Raw genomic sequence first — 22754 nt, 5'->3', positions numbered from 1 at the left:
CTGACATTCACTTTTCTCTTCAATAGAGCTTGCAGTCCAACAATATGCCTTTTAAATGCCAACTAGACAGAAACTGGTAAGAACAACAATGAAAAACTGCAAGCAGAGTTGCCCAAGTCCAGCTTAGACTATGAGATCAGTTAGTTTCACACTGCATGAAAAGTAGAATTCTGGACTTTAACTTACATTTACAAAGCATTTTCTCATACACTACCTCATTTGTTTCTCTAAAATCAACTCAGAACACAAACAGTTTTGCCCCTATTTACAGATAAGCCCACAACTCAGAGAGATAAAGAGAAAGAACTAGTTAGTTATGGCACCTCACAGACCTCAAGTTTTCTAAAATCATAAAACTTCAACAGCTATCATTATTCCTTTGAGTAACTTTTTAGTTCAGGTACACTTCCAAAACGAAGTATCAAAAATATTCTAACATCAAAATATTGTCATTATACACTATTAAGCATAATATGTGCCATTTTGGCTTTAGTTTTTACTAGAAAGAATCTTTTCCTTTTTCCTCTCCCCCATATTATAGCAACTTCAAATCTTTTATTTTAGTAGATGTGCCAAAAATCCCTGCTAGTTTTCAAGTATGGAAGTCACTATCAAATTATCAAGAATATGGATTTATTTCGCTACTGTCTCTTATAGTAAAAGAAAATAAGATTAACTCTGCTCTTGACCTAGAGCGGGAAGAGGAAAAAAACCTACACAGGAGCTCCACATAGACCAAGTACACAGACTTAAGTGAAACTGACAATATTTAAATCAGATAGAGCACTCCTACCTCCGCGCTGCATCAAAGTTGCTTTTCACAAAATCATTAAAAGGCCGCATATGCTCTTCTTTTGTGAAGAGAACATGATTGGCAATGCTCTGAAGTATCTAAATAATAAAACACGGTTATAAATCAGATCATTCATTGCATGAAGTGTATACGTTCGCATATTCTTTACAAAAAACTAATTTTCTCATCAATATAATTTCTATTGCTGAGTAAATTATTCCTCATGCTATAAATATTAGGTGTTGTTTCTATTCTTTCCCAAATTACTACATATATGTATATATCTATATATATCTATAGATATAGATATAGATATAGATATAGATATACACACACACACATATATACACATGTTTACATATATAAAAATACATATTAAAATTTTTAATGTCTTTTTTAAATAAAAACTCATACAGTCTCCATTTCAGTCTCCACTTTAGAATTTCCAGAATGAATATATAGAAAACTATCTTTAGGAGACATTTGTTAAGATATTTTCCCACGATAATAATGTCCATCAGGTATCAGTCTAATGAATTCCTTTGTAATTTAACAACTGAAAATAAAACAAAAGCATATAAGTGAAAACCACAGGCTATTTCAAAAATAAACTCAAGTGTGAGTACAGAAAATACAAAAAACTGAAAATTTAGTTGGAAGGGAAATTTAAAATAGATTAGCAAAATAAGTCTTCACCTTTGACATTAACTTCAAGCCCCTTTCAATTCTAGGTGGCGGCTTTTTATCTAAAATCCCTGCTTCATACGGTGAGACAATGGCAGGATTGATAAATCTGAGGAACATGGCACTTCCCACCGCACCGATGCTGTTCTGAGGGAAACGCTGGCTAACCACCTAAAAATAAGGAGTTGAGAACTGAGTATATGGTTTGAATTTAAAAAGGAAATGGGAAGAAAGAGCTCGAGGGTCAGACTTTGGCACAAAAACTCTGAACAGATCAAACCCTGTAAACAACACATTTCTATTTTTTTTCCTACTCCCCAAACATCAGTAAATAAAGCTTATCCTCAATTCTTGCCCTCCACCCCTTTTGAAGCACAACAAAGGTATCTTAAAAAAAAAAAAAAAAAAAAAAAAAAAGAAACAAAGAAAGAAAAAGAAACTCTTCATGAATGAGTGATGGAGAGAGACCTAAAAAAAGATCTTGCATTTATCATTGTTGTTTATACTGCAAGTTTGGTAAGTAACAAAAGCACACCAAATTTTCACACAAAGATTACCATATTTTACCAAGATTAACAGACATGAGAGTGCGGTCAACTCTTACAAGGCAAAGCTAAGTTTTCAACAGCATACCCCAAAACATCTAATATCTAACAGTAAATACTTACATTTTGTTGTATACCTGGTACAACCACGTGTCTTGAACAAAATGCTTGCCATACACAAACAAAGGTTAGGTTTTTTTTAGATTCCTATCAAGAGAAAACACTTACAAGTAACGTTGCCAGTTCCTTTTCTTCCTCAGAATGCTTTTTAAGATAACGACCTATTATTTAAATCATGAAGGAAAAGGAATTCTTGGGGATCTAAACAGATCACACCAGCAGAAGAGAGAACCCCTATGTGTACCTCAATGTGCAATTCTGTCAAATAAAAAAAGTGAAGGAAACAAGAAATAGTTGCTCACACTGAAAAACAATGTGAGCCCAATATTTAAGATGGGTTTTTCTCTTTTTATAAAACATTCTACCTTGAAGGTAAAGTAACAGGCACATTAGATTGGGAAAAGTGTTACGAAACTGGCTCGGGGCCCATCTCTTTCCAGTTACTGTTTTAACACAGGAAAATTATATTACTCTAAAATGTACATGTTTTACAGATAATACACACACACACTTATTTTGAAAGAACACTTGTGTAACACTTTAATCTCCACAATTACGCTTGCTCAGTGTAGCTGACCGCTGCATAAAGCCGTGGTGATCCCAACAGCCAAGCCGCACGCAGCACTGCAGTCGATATGCTAAGATTCCAGGGATAAACCTACATTTCAGAGGACGGTGAGGGAAAATGAGAAAATGGCTTTCTGTGCAGAATCCCACGTAACTCTAGTTCGCTTTCCAATGCCTTAATAAAGTAATACTCCTTGTCATGAATTCACACAGCTCACTGACTCCAGATTAACTCCGGGAAGAATAAGGATTATTTCATTTCATTCTCTTCCCTTTAGGGCTTCGTGTAGTATATACATTTTCAATGTCTTCTTATTCGCTGCCTAAAATCTCTAAATAGTGTTCTGCCGTATCTGAGGGAATTAGTAAATATAAGATTTCAGACGATTCAGGTTTTCAAGCCCAAGAACACCCTCTCAAGCGGCGCTAACACGCAGGAGTTGTAACTAACATATTCTCACCTTCATTTACACTACGTAGCTCAGGAAGCTTTCTTGTGTTACAGCGCTCTGGGTGCTACCGCGTGAAGGACAACCTTGCTGTACTTCACTCAAAGGAAGCTGCTGCAGACGGCTAAATACAGCAGCCTTACTAGAACAGCTTTAAAACCCAAATACTGTTTGAGAGTTATTTTTAGCCGAAATACAGTTTTAGAAATAGAATTAAGAAGAAAATTCAAGTGCTTTTACTATTCTAGTATAGTATTTAACCTTTCAGAGAAGAGGAACAGACAAATGAATATATACATTCACACAGACCAAATTCTTCATACAATTTCACAATGTTCAGGGACCACCATTGCTACCGAGTGGTTCTTTCAGAACTCCCAAATTTTAATCTTAAAACAGAAGAAACTTAACAACAAATCTACAAAATTATAAAGCTTGTAAAGAGTTAGCAAGAAGAGGATTAAAAACTGCTTTATATTTAATTGTAAACAGGTTGTTTGAAAGGAACAGCCATATATTCAGATTAATCCGTTAAAATCCTAAAACAGTTTTTAAAAATTGAAAGCCATAATTTGGTTTCCAAAGAACCAATTAATTTATAAAATACTAACCTGCTGTGAAAACACCTCTCAAAAACCAGTAACTTGTACACATATTTTTCAAAGTAGCTACTTACTAGTTTTGTCTAGAACAAAAAAGTTTTAAAGTGTGACTCACATTTATACCTCATTTATACTTAATACTATTAATCTCATAATATAATGAAAAGGGAGAATACTGTCAAACTTCTGAAAAGTACTACATTTTCACTATCCTCCATATCTTCAAAGTTAATTCTTGTCAATACTCAAAGTACCCACACCTCAGAAACACACATTGTTTCTGGTATCATATAATTATGCATCCCAATGGTGACAGTATCAGTATATTTTTGGAACTAAAACCTTACAAAATGTACTCAATATCAATCAAAATGCTGTATAACAAGTTTCATGAGACAATTTATAAAAATAGTTCTTTCTCTTTCACCACTAATGGACATCAACGTAATTTTACCTCATAATATACATACTCAAGTGTTTTATTTTTTAAGCTACAAAAATCTAATTTAGATCCCAAACACATTCTGCACAAAAGGTCAAAGTTGGGCTAGTCTGTACTCTGAAACCAGTTACCAGTCAAATGTCCTCTTTACTCCCTCGAGTGAAATCTGAACAACATGGTACAAATAAATGCAGTCATAAACTTTACACAGCAAGAGGATCACTACGCAAACATGCTTAATTCCCGGAGTTAGGTAGACAATTAACTTCTAGAAGGAGATCTGATTACACATTATATGTTTGAGCATAATAAGAGGACATATCTATGACTATGCAGCTAATATACCAGAAGCCAGAACCTTCACTCTATATTTTACATATTCTGATCCATTATCCATATATCCCAAAAGAGTTAGCTTGCTTTTTAAAGAAAAGATCATTAGATTCATAAGCCAGCAACTCCATAAACTGACATTTTAAATTTATGATGACTATGTTGTCTTCATACTTTAGAATGTGTTCCAAAATACCTCAAATTACCAATTAGTTTCCCTTTGTTTCCATGAGGACCTCATATCACCTGTGCTGAGAGATACATTCCAAAACTCAGTGTTACCCAGAAACTTAAAAAAAAATCTGAAAATAACACTAGCAGAAAATAACATTTCAAGGAACAATTTTAGACAAAATCTTAATAAATAAAGCAATGTTAGGAAGGCTAGAAAACATGCTCTAGAGAAACACAGAAAGCCAGAATTTTAATTTATGTGATACACTACACAATGCCATTAGTAAAACACTGAACGGGTGTTAGAAACGGTAAATTAATTTCAACAGTGATGGTGTATACGTGTTAAACTCACATATGCTGAGAATTAGAAGCATTAGAAAGGAATGTTTTTATTAAGCAAGAAAGCCATCCAATCCATTTGCTCACAGCTGACCCAACTTACTTAACATACTCAAAATCGTGAATGTACATAAGCATAGTTGTCTAAATTTTAATCTAGTTCTGAATTTAAAACAGAAGCCTATTATTTGTAAAGCTTAGACAAGGAATCAAAGATGAAACCAAATGAATATTCTAAATTTTACCTTCGTACGTAAACCGCCTACATGACTCCTAAACGTTTTTGTTTTTGTTTTTTTTTTAACATCTTTCTCTAAAATCATTTGGATTATATGAACAAAGATAATGCTCGGCCTGGTACGTCATAGTGACAGACAATGACAAATTTAAAATGAATGAATCTGGACCAAATTCTACTCATGGGAAGAAAATAAAATTATGACTACTGTAATTTTCTTCCTTTTAATTAGGACAAGTTCATAGAAACAGGCAGATGTTTGCAAAATGAGGTGTTTCTATACAAAATGGACTCAATGAGTTTTCTGTTATTTCAAAAGTACTATATTCTCAGTCCCAATAGTCTAATCGTGACTTTCTCTAAAGTAAACGTTTATCATTAGGATTTTTATAATCTAAGCACAAATATCTAAATTCTGGCTCAGACTCTCTAGATAAAAATATAAAAAGTAAAAAAGAAAACAAAAAGAAACTGCAACTTTCAGGTAAGATTTAGAAAGTGACACTTTCCCTCCGTGTATTTCTAACAATGAAGAGAAACTTTCACCTCTAGGAAAAGAAACCATTCACATTACCTGCAACAAGAAGCAAGAATGAAGAGAGTCAGCATTTCCTAAGGCCTTGAAATTAAGTTTCTTTTGCATTCATTTATAATTTTTAAAATAACAATAATAAAATTAGACCAGAGATATCCAATGCAACAAATGCCCCCAAAACGCCTTTGGGATAAATCAAACCAAAGGAACACAGAGAATGTTTCAATGTAACTTAATTCCAGGGTTAATTGAAATGAAAGCTATTTTGTGCCAGAATTAGTAGAATGATTTTACAGTGAAGGTCAAATAGGCTGAAGTGAAGATGTTCTTAACAAACAGCAAAAGATTTTTGTTTTGCTTTGAAAGAAACAGCTAATAAAAAGTTCTCCAAACTTACTGATTTTTTGTTTTCCTTTTTTTCTTTTACTGTAGCTTTATTCAGTAGGGAGTGGCAAGTTGCCTACAGGACAGAGATGAGCACAAACAAGTCACAGCACCAACTACATACAGCAACAAAAACAATGTTGGCTTGTACATAAAATTACATGATCAAATGTAACACAAATGGAATCAACAAAAAATTAGAAATCAACTGAATTTCGAGGGATGAATTTTATTTCTGGATTTTAATTTTTATCACATTTTCAAGCCAAAGCACTAAATAAACAGCGAGAAATGTTGAGACAATCATATCTACTATTTCTGGCTATAAATCACGGAAAAGTTCTCCCCAAGTAAATTTGAGGACATTTCATATTTACATTTCAGTTCATTCCTAGCTTTTGATAAATTTCATGTAAAATGTTCATTACAAGTAGATCACACACTAAAAACACTTCCATGTGTCTACATAATTTTTTCTTGATAAATACTTCTCTGTGTATCCTTCAATTGACTTAAAGTTCTTTTTTCAATAGCTGGCATTTAATTTAGACCTAATGATTTAAAAAATAAACATTAAATGACTATATATAAAGGGAAAATTCACTTCAGAGATTCTCAATTAAAAATGTGTCGCTCTTAAAATTTCACATATTTTTCTGTTGGCAGGCTACTTCCTGAAAAAGTTCTAATCAGAGGAGGTTAAAAGCTCTGCAACGTTTGGAAGAAGAATGTTATCAGCTCAACTAGAAATAAGCATTAATTAATATTAAAGTGAAGAAACTGCAGAGAAAATTATAGAATAAAACTTAGAAGCCGCTTAAAATTTTTCACATATTTGACTATCAGAATGTATCAAAAAACAAAATACCAAAAAGGAAAAACAAAACAAAACAAAAACAAAACCCACAGACATACTGGCTTCACCTCTCAGAGTTCCTTCTAAGCCAAAGAGTTCTTTTTAAATTAAGACTCCTGGTTAGATCAGACGAGGCACAACAATTTTTTAAAATATCTTTAAAACCAAATTAGATCCACCATACATGGCATTTTATTCTAGGAATTCAGTGCATTCAACACCATAACCTTAAAGTTAATTTGACATTTGTTCACCCATCCGTCCATCCATCCATCCAAGTAGTTACTGTGCGTCTAACATGCCAGATACCATTCTAGGCATCAGGAAACAGCAGTAGAACAAAAAGACACAGTCCTTCTCTCACGGAGCTCTGGTTCAAACTTTAGACTATATACAAAAGTACTAGTAACCAAATAGATCACCAAAACACAGTTTTATGTAACTTTTTTTCAATTATGATGTATAATTATCATTTACAGCCTTTAAAAAACTGGCATGGGGTGCCTGGGTGGCTCGGTTGGTTGAGCGTCCGACTTTGGTTCAGGTCATGATCTTGGGGTTCATGGGTTCGAACCCTGCATTGGGCTCTCTGCTGTCAGCACAGAGCCCGCTTTGGATCCTGTGTCCCACTCTCTCTCTCTGCCCCCTCCCCACTCACACTCTTGCTCTCTCTCAAAAATAAGTTAAAAAATTGTTGTAAACTACTTCTGTTCAGAGAAGCAGATTTACTGGGAAAAGATGACATTTACTTAGAATCATAATATTTGGCTTTCTCAGAATTCTCTCACTATAACTTAAGAGAACATCCATTCTGGGAATTATTTTCTCATTATAGGTATCCCCTGCTTTTTGAAAGTTTGCTTTCACAAAAGACTTACATTAGTACCTATTTTTGCTAACTAAAAGGAATCCAAAGAGAATTTTTGCCTTTATGAGGAAAAAAGCAAAAAATGAGTATTACGACCAGCATCTGTTTTTCAGTGAGCCATTACAGAGGAAGCTCACTCCCCAAGCAGCGAGTTGACCACCGCCAAGCTCCTTCCCCAGGCGCTACTCTCAGTATCAAGTCGCCACAGCTTTGAACTTGTCTAGGAGCATCTGTGCTTTATCTCAACTCATTTTGTGCATCCATTAGCGGGATGTGTCCTAAGGTATCAGAAAAGCCTAAGAGTTCATAAGGGTGTTATGCTTACCATAACACTGGGTGGGATTAAGCATTTCAATTGTGGTGAATGAAAAAGATACTGAGTGTGCACTCAACTTGCCTGTATCCACCATTCATATTATTTACTGACGGAGAGAAAGAATTCTGAAAGTTGCTGAAGTTACTATTGGTTCTTCCAGTAGCAAAGTGGTCTCTTTTAGTCAGCATCCAGTACTGGATGCGATGGGAAGTCTACTGCTTGGGTGGATTGATGGGTGAACAAAGCAAAGGGTTCCATTAAGTTATCTAACACTTCAGGAGACATCCATTTTTTTAGTAAGCGGAAACAGAAAGTACTGGACAATGAGGATCAAAGTGTTGCAAAAGCAGAATTGAAAGGTAGTCATGGGTGGTTTGATCGGTTTTGAGGCAAGAGCAGCTTCATAGCTTAAAGGTTACTGGAGAGAGTGTTTTGGCTGATACTAAAGCTGCCGAAAAGTTCCCAGAAGAACTGAAGAAAATAATTATAGCAGGTGGTTATTCACATAAACAAGTGTTTAACTGCAATTTATTAGTGGAAAAAGTTGCCACACAAAACATGTATTTCAATAGAAGAAAAGCAGGCTAAAGGACGCAAGGCATCAAAGGACAGGTTTACCTTAATGCCTACTATTAACACCACTGGTGATGCTGTCCTTAGTCCTCTACTAGTATGCCATTCAGAAAATCCAAGGGCACTTAAAGGCACTGATAAGGATATGCTTCTCGTGTTTAAATCACGTCCAAGTGGTTGGAATATCCAAGTGGTTTTTTTCTGAGTGCATGAGTGGATACATTAGTCCTTTTGTTGAAAATACTGTAGAGAAAACAATCGTGATAACAGGTGTCTTCTGATGGTTGAAAACTGTGCTGCTCATCCACCCAGCATTACTGAGTATGACAGTAACACTGCGGTTGTGTTCTTCCTGTTGAATGTGACGTTGTTGGTACAACCATGTGTCCTAGGCCTAACGGGCACGATTAAAGCTTCCTATATGCAAGAACCAACAGAGAAGCCAACTCGAAAGGATTTTTACAAAGGATCTGGAAAGACTACCATTTAAAACTGGCATTCGCCAACCTTGGAGATCCTCTTGATAAGCTAACAGTCTGGGTGAGAAATGGTGCTTAGTGGATGGTCTCCTGAAGCAGTGAACAATTTTAAAGGCTTCAAACCAACAATAAATACGGCCAAACCAACTGACTTTGGCTAAGGAGGATCAGTTTGTGGAAACTGAATATGTTGTTGAAGGTTTCGGCATTCCATGACCAAGAAGTGACAGATGAAGAGGTGATACAACTCCAAGAGGAGAGAACACCGATCGACAACGAACGCATCAGTGAACGGCCGGACAGTGCAGTTATCCAGGAACTGAACGGGAAGCACTTGAGTGAGATTTTTGCTACAACGGACAGTGCTGCAGTGATTGCAGAAAAGTATGGCTTTAATTTTCAAAGGGCACGTAGGTTTAGGGCAGGTTTGCATAACGTTTTGAGTGCCTACAAATAACTGTAGTATAGAAAAATGCAAGAGGCTGAGCAGTTGAGCATACTGTCGTATTTCAAGCCTTCCACACCAGCCACATTAGCCACGGCAGACGATGAACCTCGACATTTGACATCGAGGCAGGCAGACATAGAAGAAGGCGTAGACGTTAGTGACCTGCTCGCACTGATGGATTTAGACAATGATGAGATGTTAACAGGTGACCCTCTTCCTCTCTCTCCTATACTCCGTACTCCTGTACCTCCCACGACCCCAACCTCCAGCACCCCAGCCTAACACACCACTATCACCACCTGTCAGCCCTCTGGTGTGCCGTCTTCCCAATTTTGGGAAGCCAAACTACACTGTACATACATTATTTGTACTTTATACAGGCTGTGTATTTATCATATTATTCTTGTTTTTACTATATGTTAATGTTATTTTAGCTTTTATGTGTTATTTGGTATGATTCAGTAGGCTATTTTGGGGGTCTGAGAACGCTAAAAAAATTTCCATATAAATTAATGGTAAGTACTTCTTCCCTTTATGTCACCTAGGCTTACAAAAGGTTTCACAGGAACACTCCACTTTGGGATAGCGGGGAAAACCTGTATTCCAAAACTATTAGGGGGACAAGTGGAAATAAATACATGGAAAAATGTCTTAATTATAAGTCTCACACATGTTCACAGTTGGCTATTCTTACGTAATCTGAACCCAGTTCACTAAGGAGACATACAAAATAAGAAACCTGGTTAAAGCAGGATTCAAAAAAAGCTTAACAGTCAAAAATATGAACTCAGGAAAAAAGAGGTAATGCTCAGAGAAGTTCATTAGCTATCAATATCCTCACTTTTCAAAATTTTCCAAGCAAGTCCCAAAGCAGGAGCCATGTTTACTAGAGGAAACAATCGACTACTATCCTTCCCAGCAGAACACAGAAGTACAAAGGTACCATTATGTCACTGCCAAAGTCAAGAGGGCAAGAAAAAGCCAGAGGAAAGATGAATAAGAATAAAAGGGCAAACTAAAGGGAAAACTACATTTTGTAGGAGACTCAGTGAAAGAATAACTTGAGATCAAAGCTTTTTTTTAAATTAGTAATTTTAAAATTCTGTTATCACTTATTAAAAAACAAAACCTTATTTATAAATAAAATAGCGCACTTTTGCTCTACCGTACTCTACATTCCAACAAGCTTCAACCTTATTGAAACTTACTTCAACCAGTGCGCTGACACAACATTTAAATAATATTTGTAAAGAGAATAATTTTATGTGAAATTTTAATACGAGAGTTCAGCTCTGCTATAATGCAGGATATTTAATTATGGCATGCTTTAAAAAGTACAACACATAGTATTTTAATAAGCCAGAAATGATTACTTTGCTCTTATTTCTGATTTATGTTCACTACCTCCTCTCTTCCTATGAAAGCTGGCAAGAATCTTGTCTACTTGGGTGGAATGGATAGGAGAATTTATTCCTTCATTACATATTTCCAAGTAGTTACAAAGTGCCAAGCCCTGTTCCTTTTACCTTATCAGAATCATGGCCTCAGATTGGACTCCCAAGTTTGCTGATGACACAAATTTTTTTTTTTCCTTTAGGATGCCAACCACATGAAGAATTTTACTAAAATCTAGTAAAATCATGTAATCAGGTAGTCGGTAACCATTCACTTTTAACTCAAGTCAAAGCCACTGACACTTCAGAAAACGAAATGTTCTCTGAAAACTACTAAGGCCGACCAAGAAGTTGACACATACTATTTTAAATATATGCTCACCATTTCTTGTCTGCCTAGTTTTATAAACAAGAAAAAATGAATCAGATTTGAAGAAAAACCTGAATAGTGCCCCAACTCAAGATATTGTTCACTGTATAGGGTTTCAAATTACAACTAAACTACCCTCTAGTCTCAGATTTAAGTAGCTGAAAAAATTACGTGGGGTTCTCCTAAGCCTCCTTGAGCTATTTTAAAAAGGCAGTAAGAGTAATGATAAATTAAGAAAGTTTAATGCGAGGTATACTTTATCATCTATGTATATGATGACAAGATTTTTTTTGGCTTTTTTCCACCTTTGTTGAGAAATTACTGGCATATGTCACTGTATAAGAAGTTCAAGGCTTACAGCATAATTTGCATATATTGTAAAAATAATTACCACAATAGGTTCAGATAGCATCCATCTTTTCATACAGATACAATAAAAAAAGAAAGACAAAAAGTGTGATGAGAACTAACAGGATTTACTCTCTTAACAACTTTCCTACGTGTCATAGAGCAGGGTTAGCTATAGTCATCAAGTTGTACGTTATGTCCCTAGTACTTCCTTAGTACTGGAAATTTGTACCTTTTGACTACTTTCCTCCAATTTCCTCTGCCTCCAACCTCCACCACAAGTCTGATCTCTTTTTCCATGAGTTTAGCTGTGTTGTTTTTTTTTCATGGTTCCACATATAGGTGAGATCATACAGTATATTTGTCTCTCACTTATTTCACTTAGCATAATGCCTTCAAGGGCCGTGTATATGGTCACGAATGCCAAGATTTCCTCATTTTGTATGGCTCAATAATATTCCATTTTGTACATACACACAATTCTTTTAAACCATTCATCTGTTGATGGATCTTTGTTTCCACGCCTTGGCTACTATAAATAATGCTATGAACATGGGGGTGCAGATACCTTTTCAAGTTAGTGTTTTGTTTCCTTTGGATATAGTCCCAGAAGTGGAATTGCTAGATGATGTGGCAGTTCTATGTTTAATTTTTTGAGGATTTTCCATACTGTTTTCCACAGTAGCTATACAATTTACAAATGCACCAACAGTGCACAGGGTTCCCTTTTTTCTCCATCCATGCCAGCATTTGTTATCTCTAGTCTTTTTGATGATGGCCACTCTAACAGGCATGGGTTGATACCTCATTGTGGTTTTTTTAACAGGCATTTCCCTAATGACTAGTGATGCTGAACATCTTTCCATATACTTTTTGGCCTTTCATGTAACTTCTTTAGAGAAATATCTATATGTCTATTCCAAGTTATCTACTAATCATTTTTAAATTTGCTTTTTTTTTTTTTTGCTATTGAAAACTGTGTAAGTTCTTTATATATTTTAATATTAACTCATTATATACATGGTTTGCAAATATTTTTTTCTCCACTCCATAGTTGTCTTTTCATTTTATGGACGGTTTATTTTGCTGTGCAGAAACTTTCTAGTTTGATGTAGTCCCACTTGTTTATTTTTGAGTTTGCTGTGCTTTAGGTGTCATATCCAAAAAATATTACCAAGACCCATGCCAAGAACCTTTATTCCTATGTTTTCTTCTAGCAGTTTCATGGTTTTAAGTCTTACATTTAAATCTTTAATCCATTTCAAGTTAATTTGTCAGGGACTTAAGATATGGTTCCAATTTCATTCTTTTACATGTGAATATTTGGTTATCCCAGCACCATTTATTGAAAAGACTGTCTTTTCTCCACTGAATATTCTTAGCTCCCCTGTCATAATTAGTTGACTCTATATGCTTGGGTTTATTTCTGGGCTCTTGATTCTGTTCCACTGGTCAGTCCATCTGTTTTTATGCAGTACCTACTATTTTGATGATTATAGCTTTAAATTAGAAAATGTGATGCTTCCTTTGTTCTTTTTTGGGGGGGGAGGTAGGGTGTTTTGTGTTTCCATAAGAGCTTTTTTTTCTATTTCTATAAAAATGTCACTGAAAACTTGATAGAGATTGCACTGAATCTACAGATGGCTTTTGGTACTATTCATATCTAAACTATTAATTCTTCCAATCCATGAACACAAGATACCTTCCCATTTATCTGTATCTTCAATCTGTTTTCATCAATGGCTTATAGTTTCCAGAATAGAGATCTTTCACATTCTTAAATTTATTCCTAAGTATTTTATTGTTTTGATGCCATCGTAAATAGGATCTATTTTTTTCCCATAAATTTGTTAGTGTATAGAAATGCTACTGATTTTTGTATGTTAATTATGTGTACTGCAACTTTACTTAGTTCACTGATTAGCTCTGTTTTTTGGTTGTATTTGGGACTTCCTATATATAAAATATCATCTGCAAGTAGAAACGATTTTACTTCTTCCTTTCCAATTCTGAGGCTTTTAATTTTTCTTGCCTGATTGCTCTAGCTAGCACTGCTAGTACTATGTTGAATAGGAGTGGTAAGAGTGGATACCCCTGTCTTGTTCCTCATCTTAGAAGAAATGCTTTCAACCCTTCACCACTGAATATGTTAGCTGTGTGGTTGTCATTTATGGCCTTTATTATGTTGATATACATTCCTTCTATGCCTAACTTATTAAGAGTTTTTATCATGAATGGATGTGGAATTTTGTCAAATCCTTTTTCTGCATTTATTGAGATGATCATATGATTCTTTTCTTCCACTGAATTAACGTAATGCATCACACTGATTGATTTGCAGATGCTGAACCATCCTTGCACCGAAGGATAAATCCCACATCATCATGGTGCGAACATTTTAATATGCTGAATTGTTTGCTAGTAATTTACTGAGAATTTCTGTATCTATACTCATCAATGATATTTACCTATAGTTTTCTTTTCTAGCAGTGTCCTTTTCTGGTTTTGGTACCAGGGTAATGCCTCACAAAATGAGTCTGGAGTGCTCTCTTTTCAATTTTTGCTAAGAGTTTGAGAAGGACTGGTTGTTAATTCTTCTGTAAACGTCTAGTAAAATTCACCAGGGAAGCCAACTGGTCCTGGGCTTTTCTTTGTTGGGAGAATTTGGGAATTCTATTCAGAGTTTCTATTTCTTCCTAATTCAGTCTTGATAAGTTGTATGTTTCTAAGACTCTTTCCATTTCTTCTAGGTTGTCCAGCTTGTTGTCTAGTTTGTTCACAGTAGTCTCTTATGACCCTTTGAATTTCTGTGGTATCGGTTGTGAGGTCTCCTTTTTCATTTAGAATTTCTTCATTTGGTCCTTCCTCTCTTCTCCTTGCTTAGTCTAGCTAAAGGTTTGTCAATTTTGTTTATCTTTTCAAAGAACCAACTCTTAGTCTGGCTCTTCTTTTCTGAGGTTTTTCTATATTTATTTCTACTTCACTTATTTCTGCTACAATCTTTATTTCCTTTCTTCTGCTAACTTGGAGCTCAGTTTATTCTTTTTCTAATTCCTTAAGAGAAAGAGTTAGGTTGCTTATTTGGGATCTTTCCTGCTTCTTAACATAGGTGTTTACTGTTATGAACTTCCCTCTTAGAACTGCTTTTGCTACATCGCACATGTTCTGGCATGTTGTGTTTCCATTTTCATTTATCTCAAGAAACTTTTTTATTTCTCCTTTAATTTCTTTTTTTTTAACCATTAATTGTTCAGGGTAGTGTTTAATTTCCATGGGTTCACTCATTTTCCAGCTTTCCTCATGTAATTGATTTCTAACTTCATGCCATTGTGGTCAGAGAAGATACTTGGTATGATTTTAATCTTCTTGAATCTGCTAAGACTTGTTGTGTGACCTAACATACGGTCTATCCTAGAAAATGTTCCATGTGTGTTTTGGAAGAATGTATATTCTGCTGTTGTTGGATAGCATGTTCCATATATGTCTGTTAGGTGCATTTGGGATTTAAGTGTTGTTCGAATCTGCTGTTTCCTTATTGTCTGTCTGGATGACCTATCCATTGTTGAGAGTAGGGTATTAAAGTCCCCAACAATTACTTTATTACTATTTATTTCTCCTTTTAGGTCTGTTAGCTTTTGCTTTATACATTTAGGTTCTCCAATGCTGGGCACATAAGTATTTATAACTATTGTATCTTCTTAATGTATAGACCCCTTTTTATCATTATATATTGACTTTTGTTTCTTTTTGCCATTTTTAGTTTAAAGTCTATTTGGTCCGAAATAAGTATAGCTACTCCTGTTTTTTTTTTGTTTTTTTTTTCTGGTTACCATTTGTTTGAAATGACTTTTTCCATCCCTTCACTCTCCGTCTACGTGTGTCTTTAAGGCTAACACGAGCATCTTGTAGGCAACATATTGTAGGATCTTGTTTTTTTTAATCCATTTAGCCACTCTATGCCTTTCAATTGGGAAAACTTAATCCACTTATATTTAAAGTAATTATTGATAGGAAAGGACTACTGCCATTTTGTTAACTGTTATAAGTTTTCTTTTAGTGATACAGCAAAAACATCTTTATAAATAGCAATGGGGGAATAATTCACACAGAGCAGCCTGAAACAGCTTTTTAAAATGGTGATTTCACTGATCTTGCTAATGTCTCTAAGCAACTGAAGCCCTGTGCTAAAAAACAAATGGCTGGGGATGACTCTGCAAAGAAAAAGACATAAAGACATGGGTTTTGGTAAATGTGTAAATTCTTTCCCCTATACCCACCCCTGTCCCAAACTCCAGACCCACTGATTTTTCTTCCAGAATCATAGTTTGAACAGACTAACACAGATTTGCACTAATTTCCCCTGGAATTATTATATCGTCCCTGAACCTGCATATGCAATTCAAAAGCACAGTGAAAGCCATAAAAAGAACACAGACCTAATTTCCTCAACAAGTAGGGAATGACTGCAGACATCTGAACTCAGAAGCATCACTTGCAGTGCTAGTGCTAGAAAGTCTAATAATTTGATCTGAATGTTGGTGCAATCTATTTTAGAAGTAGTGTTCTATGTAAAATAATCAGATTAATTGGTTCTAGGAAAAACTGACACAAACATATTTTAAGAAATCAAAATTATGGATCAAGCATTTCAACAGTACAAAAAGCAAGGAGCAGACGTGCCTCACATTCAAAGGCCTTATGAGTAATTCAGGCAAAAGATAACCAAGAAAATTCCATAATATATCTCATTTCAACCATATCTGTTATATCCAAGAGATTCTGTGCATTTTAAACTTGCTCCCAATGTGAGGAAACTTATTTTTAGTACCCCCTTAAAATACTTCAAACTGTCTCCTAAGCAATATTTAAGTTTTTTTCAAAGCCAATTCCGACAAGGCTTAGTGTATTACTCATCCAAACTGACTCAGTATTTTCAACCACCCACTATCAGAAGCTAAATTCCTCTTTAGTAAAGCATTCTTTTCACTTCAGCTTTGGCTTAATAATGGTACTCTCTAACCTTAAGCATACCTGGTATAAACAGTGGCACACACTTCGAAGCTGAGGGGGGAATTCTGAGGAGGAACTGATGATGGCATGGAAGAACTTTTCAGTCATCTGCAGAAGGTTCCGTTGGTTTTCCTCAAGGCTCTCTGATTGTTCTAACCTATAAGGGGGGGGGGGGGTTTAAAATCCATTTAAAATAAACAAACGAAACTGCCCTTTAAAAGAGACTTTCAGCCAAATGCATTGTTTGAACTTTGCTGGGATCTTGATTTGAATAAAAAAACTATAAAAAGATAATTTTGACAACTGTGTATAAGAATTCTTATCCCCTTATATTCTCACAGATTTAATATATACTCTGCTCAGTGCCATCCTCTCCGTTCTGGATATGTCTGCCTGCAGACAAGATATATTCTGGTTTGCTCTCCACTTCTGTGGTAAAAAGCTTCCCTGTGAGACATGTCTGTAGTTATCCAGCTATGCAAGGGATGAGGTAGATGAGTCTAATTCAAGGTGAAATATCAGCAAGCCTATTCACCCACAGGATCAAAAGCCACACACTCTAAACATTTTTATCAAAAATAAAGGTGATGACTGATTCCTGAGTGCTTCCTTCGCAGCCCTCCTCCTTCCATTCTTTTGGTTTTAAAAGTTGGGCAGGGAAGGGACGTCTGGGTGGCTCAGTCAGTTAAGCGTCCAACTTCAGCTCAGATCATGATTTCGTAGTTTGTTGAGTTCAAGCCCCGTGTCGGGTTTTGTGCTGACAGATCAGAGCCTGGAGACTGCTTCCAATTCTGTGTCTCCTCTCTCTCTCTCTGCCCTTTCCCCACTCACACTCTGTCTCTGTCTCTCTCTGTCTCTCGCAAAAATAAAGAAACCTTAAAAAAATTAAAAATTTGGGCTGGGTAGAGGGATATCATTTATCAGGCATCTCCAACCCCAACAAACCATGTGTCAAGCCACTTTAAAAAATATACAACATGTGCATATTGGAGCTAATGTACAGAAAACACATGAAAGAATGACGGGTGATAATGAGCTGTAGTTAGAAAACTCTGTACTTTATCTTGTAGTCAATAGGGAACAGTTAATGTTCTAAGAAAGAAAGTAACAAAAAGATTTAGGTTTCATAAAATTCCTACAGCAAATAACCTGAAAAAGGAAAAAGACAACGTTGAGAAATTACAGCAAAAGTCAATAGGATCACCATCTACAACTCTACCAAAAAGAATAAAATACCTAGGAGAATAGTTAACCAGAGAGATGAAAGACCTATACTCTGAAAATCATAAGACACTGATGAAAGAAACTGAAGACAACACAAACTAAAGGAAAGATATACCATGCTCCTGGATTGGAAGAATTAACATTATTAAAATGTGTATACTACCCAGAACAATCTACAGATTCAGTGCAATCTCCATCAAAATACCAATAGTTTTTCACTGAACTGGAACAAATAATCCTAAAAATCTGTATGGAACCACAGAAGACTTCAGGGACAAAGCAATCTTGAGAACGAAGAAAAAGCTAGAGGTATCACAATCCCAGATGTCAACATATACTACAAAGCTATAGTAATCAAATCAGTATAGTACTGACACAAAAACAGACACATAGATCAATGGCACAAAAGAGAGTCCAGAAATAAACCCATGCCTACATTGCCAATTAATCTATGACAAAGTAGGCAAGAATAGAAAACGAGGAAACGACAGTCTTTTCAATAAATGGTGTTCAGAAACCGGACAGCTATGTGCAAAAGAATGAAACTGGCCCACTTTCTTATAGCATACATAAAAACAAACTCCAAATGGATTAAACACCTAAATATGAGACCTGAAATCATAAAATTCCTATAGAAAATATAGGTAGTAATCTCTCAGACGTCACCCATAACAACACATTTGTGAATATGTCTCCTCAGGCAAGGGAAACAAAAGCAAAAATAAACTACTGGGACTACACCAAAATAAAAAGCTTTTACACAGCAGGGAAACCATCAGTAAAATAGCAACCTACTAAATGAGAGAAGATATTCACAAACGATGTATCTGATAAGGGGTGAATATCCAAAATATTTAAGGAACTCACACAACTCAACACCCAAAAAAATCCAAATAATCTGATTCAAAAATTGGCAGAGGACCTGAATAGGCATTTTTCTGAAGAACACATAAAGGTGGCCAAGAGACACATGAAAAAACGTGCAGCGTCACTAATCATCAGCTAAATGCAAATCAAAACCACAATGTGGTGTCACCTCACACCAGTCAGAATGGCTAGTATCAAAACAAAAACAAAAACAAAAACAAGTACTGATGAGGACGTGGAGAAAAGGAAACCCTTGTGCACTGTTGGTAGGCGCACCTATTGATGGAAAACAGTATGGAAGTTCCTCAAAAAATTCAAAATAGAAATACCATATGATCCAATAATTCCACTACTTGGTATTTACCCAAAGAAAGTTAAAACACTAATTTGAAAAGATACATGCACCCCTATGTTTACTGCAGCATTATTTACAACAGCCAAGATACGGAAGCAACTCAAGTGTCCATCAATAGATGAACAAAGAAAGATGATGTGTCTCCCCCCCCCCCCCCCCCCACACACACCTATTACTCCAGCACACACACAAAAAAAACAAAAACTCTTGCTGTTTGTGACATGAATGGAACTGGATATTATGCTAAGTGAAGTAAGTCAGACAAAGGCAAATACTGTATGATTTCACTTATATGTGGAATCTAAAAAACAAAACAAATGAACAAGAAAACCACTTTTAAGTACACAGAACAAACTGGTGGTTGCCAGAGGACATGGGTGATACAGGTGAAGGCGATTCAAAGGCAGAAACTTCCAGTTATAAAATCAATAAGTCATGGAGATGAAAATGAAAAGTACAACATTGGGGACATATGGTCAATAATGTTGTAAGAACCCTGTATGGTGACAGATGGTGACTATACTTGTCATGATGAGCACTGAGTAATACACAGAATTGTCAAACCAAAATACTGGATACTTGAAACGAATACAACATTTTATGTCAATTCTATTTCAATAATAACTTTTTTTTAATTGGTTGGAAAAAAAGGATAGATATGGTATTGGCTAAATCATGATACAGCCAATCTATCAAATTATTATATGGCAGGTAAAAACAATGAGGTTAATCTTTCTATACTGACACAGAAAGACTGAAGACAGAGCCAAGTTAAAAAAATTAAGTTGCAAAACCACGTGTACAACATGTTTCCATTTATATTAAGCACTCACTGTTAGCCACACAGTTTCTACAACTTGATTTATGTACATGCAAATGCACTAAAAAAAAAAAAAACACCAAAGAACAGACTAAACTAGTAACAGTCTCTGTCTCTATACATGGCAGCCAAAGATACCTGTAAATTTTTTTTAAGAAAAATGTATTTGTGTGTAACTTTTATAATTAAAGACTCATTTTAAGAATCAGAGGGAGTTGGCACAAAAACAGACACACAGACCAATGGAATAGAATAGAAACCCCAGAACTAGACCCACAAACGTATGGCCAACTCATCTTTGACAAAGCAGGAAAGAACATCCAATGGAAAAAAGACAGTCTCTTTAACAAATGGTGCTGGGAGAACTGGACAGTAACATGCAGAAGGTTGAAACTAGACCACTTTCTCACACCATTCACAAAAATAAACTTAAAATGGATAAAGGACCTGAATGTGAGACAGGAAACCATCAAAACCTTAAAGGAGAAAGCAGGAAAAGACCTCTCTGACCTCAGCCGTAGCAATCTCTTACTCGACACATCCCCAAAGGCAAGGGAATTAAAAGCAAAAGTGAATTACTGGGACCTTATGAAGATAAAAAGCTTCTGCACAGCAAAGGAAACAACCAACAAAACTAAAAGGCAACCAACGGAATGGGAAAAGATATTTGCAAATGACATATCGGACAAAGGGCTAGTATCCAAAATCTATAAAGAGCTCACCAAACTCCACACCTGAGAAACAAATAACCCAGTGAAGAAATGGGCAGAAATCATGAATAGACACTTCTCTAAAGAAGACATCCAGATGGCCAACAGGCACATGAAAAGATGTTCAACGTCGCTCCTCATCAGGGAAATACAAATCAAAACCACACTCAGATATCACCTCACGCCAGTCAGAGTGGCCAAAATGAACAAATCAGGAGACTATAGATGCTGGAGAGGATGTGGAGAAACGGGAACCCTCTTGCACTGTTGGTGGGAATGCAAATTGGTGCAGCTGCTCTGGAAAGCAGTGTGGAAGTTCCTCAGAAAAGTAAAAATAGACCTACCCTATGACCCAGCAATAGCACTGCTAGGAATTTACCCAAGGGATACAGGAGTCCTGATGCATAGGGGCACTTGTACCCCAATGTTTATAGCAGCACTCTCAACAATAGCCAAATTATGGAAAGAGCCTAAATGTCCATCAACTGATGAATGGATAAAGAAATTGTGGTTTATATACACAATGGAATACTACGTGGCAATGAGAAAGAATGACATATGGCCTTCTGTAGCAATGTGGATGGAACTGGAGAGTGTGATGCTAAGTGAAATAAGCCATACAGAGAAAGACAGATACCATATGGTTTCACTCTTATGTGGATCCTGAGAAACTTAACAGAAACCCATGGGGGAGGGGAAGGAAAAAAAAAAAGAGGTTAGAGTGGGAGAGAGCCAAAGCATAAGAGACTGTTAAAAACTGAGAACAAACTGAGAGTTGTTGGGGGTTGGGAGGGAGGGGAGGGTGGGTGATGGGTATTGAAGAGGGCACCTTTTGGGATGAGCACTGGGTGTTGTATGGAAAGCAATTTGACAATAAATTTCATATATTAAAAAAAAAAAACTGAGAACTGAGGGTTGATGGGGGGTGGGAGGGAGGGGAGGGTGGGCGATGGGTATTGAGGAGGGCACCTTTTGGGATGAGCACTGGGTGTTGTATGGAAACCAATTTGACAATAAATTTCATATATTAAATAAATAAAAAAAAAAGAAAAAGAAAAGAAAAATAAAACAAACAAACAAAAAAAAGATCCCACTGCAGTAGGGCAAGCATTTCTAGCACAGCTTTGATACTAACATTAAGAGCAAGGACCTTGAGAATTAGAAAGATTTGGTTTTGAAAGCTCGCTGTCACTTAATCACCTTGCCATCCTGAGTAAATTAATCTCTGAGCCTCAATTTTCATATATATGATGAATAAAAAGGCATGATGTTTGTAAAGCAAAAAAAAAAAAAAAGAATCAGAGGGAGAAACCCTCTGAGGGTCTGGTCCCACACGGTGGCAGTGAAAAAGTCGAGAAAAGTTGCAGATGAGAGGATGACAAACCTGGTAGGATCCACTTCAAAGCTAACATGTTGCCAGTCAGAGGATGTGATCACGATTCGTAATAACGGATCCAGGAGTTTTTGTAGGTAGGTAGCACCATATACCTAAAGAAATACACAGGTAGGAATTTATTGCGCCTTCTCCAAATATCTTGCGTTCAAGACATTCTGCTCTGTACGTTCTGCACATAATCAATTTGCCATACCTTGGCACACACACAAAAGAATAAATGGATATAAACCTTGAAACAGAAGGTCATTATTTTACTGGCTAAGCTGTTTCCTCGGAAAAGAGTCTGCATGGAGTCTGCCAATTCTACTTCCTTAGAAAACATGTTCCAGAGCAGTTGGTAGAGCAAATGCCGAGAATCAAACAGAGTCACTAGAACTCGAGCTAGTTCATCCTGAGAACAAAACAAAATTGAGTTAGCATGAATAATCCCATTTGTCTTTAGCAGGAAACTGAAAGGTAAATCCAAAACTGTCAACCACCTGCTAAATCCAGTTAAGTGGTGACTAATTAAT

At 35.9% G+C, this 22754-nt stretch overlaps 1 protein-coding gene across 11 annotated transcripts in view; it reads right to left on the bottom strand.

Annotated features, from left to right (window-relative positions):
- The window catches only part of NF1 (neurofibromin 1), a 248005-nt gene that overhangs the window by 102818 nt on the left and 122433 nt on the right, over positions 1–22754 (bottom strand). For 9 of the 11 annotated variants that reach the window (XM_053892642.1, XM_053892646.1, XM_053892648.1 and 6 more), the window contains 6 exons: positions 22472–22633; positions 22231–22334; positions 16892–17027; positions 6222–6284; positions 1490–1648; positions 794–891 (listed from right to left, as the gene is read on the bottom strand). In XM_053892642.1, coding sequence (XP_053748617.1) covers positions 794–891; positions 1490–1648; positions 6222–6284; positions 16892–17027; positions 22231–22334; positions 22472–22633 — 722 coding nt within the window. The remainder of the gene's footprint in view (positions 1–793; positions 892–1489; positions 1649–6221; positions 6285–16891; positions 17028–22230; positions 22335–22471; positions 22634–22754) is intronic. The other 2 variants (XM_053892647.1, XM_053892651.1) reach the window with 1 other exon arrangement.

Source organism: Panthera pardus, unplaced genomic scaffold, assembly GCF_024362965.1.
Source record: "Panthera pardus isolate Hobbes unplaced genomic scaffold, ASM2436296v1 HiC_scaffold_3, whole genome shotgun sequence".
Taxonomy (NCBI): Eukaryota; Metazoa; Chordata; class Mammalia; order Carnivora; family Felidae; genus Panthera; species Panthera pardus.
Note: the sequence above shows the minus strand (reverse complement) of the source record. Positions and strands in the feature narration are given on the sequence as shown.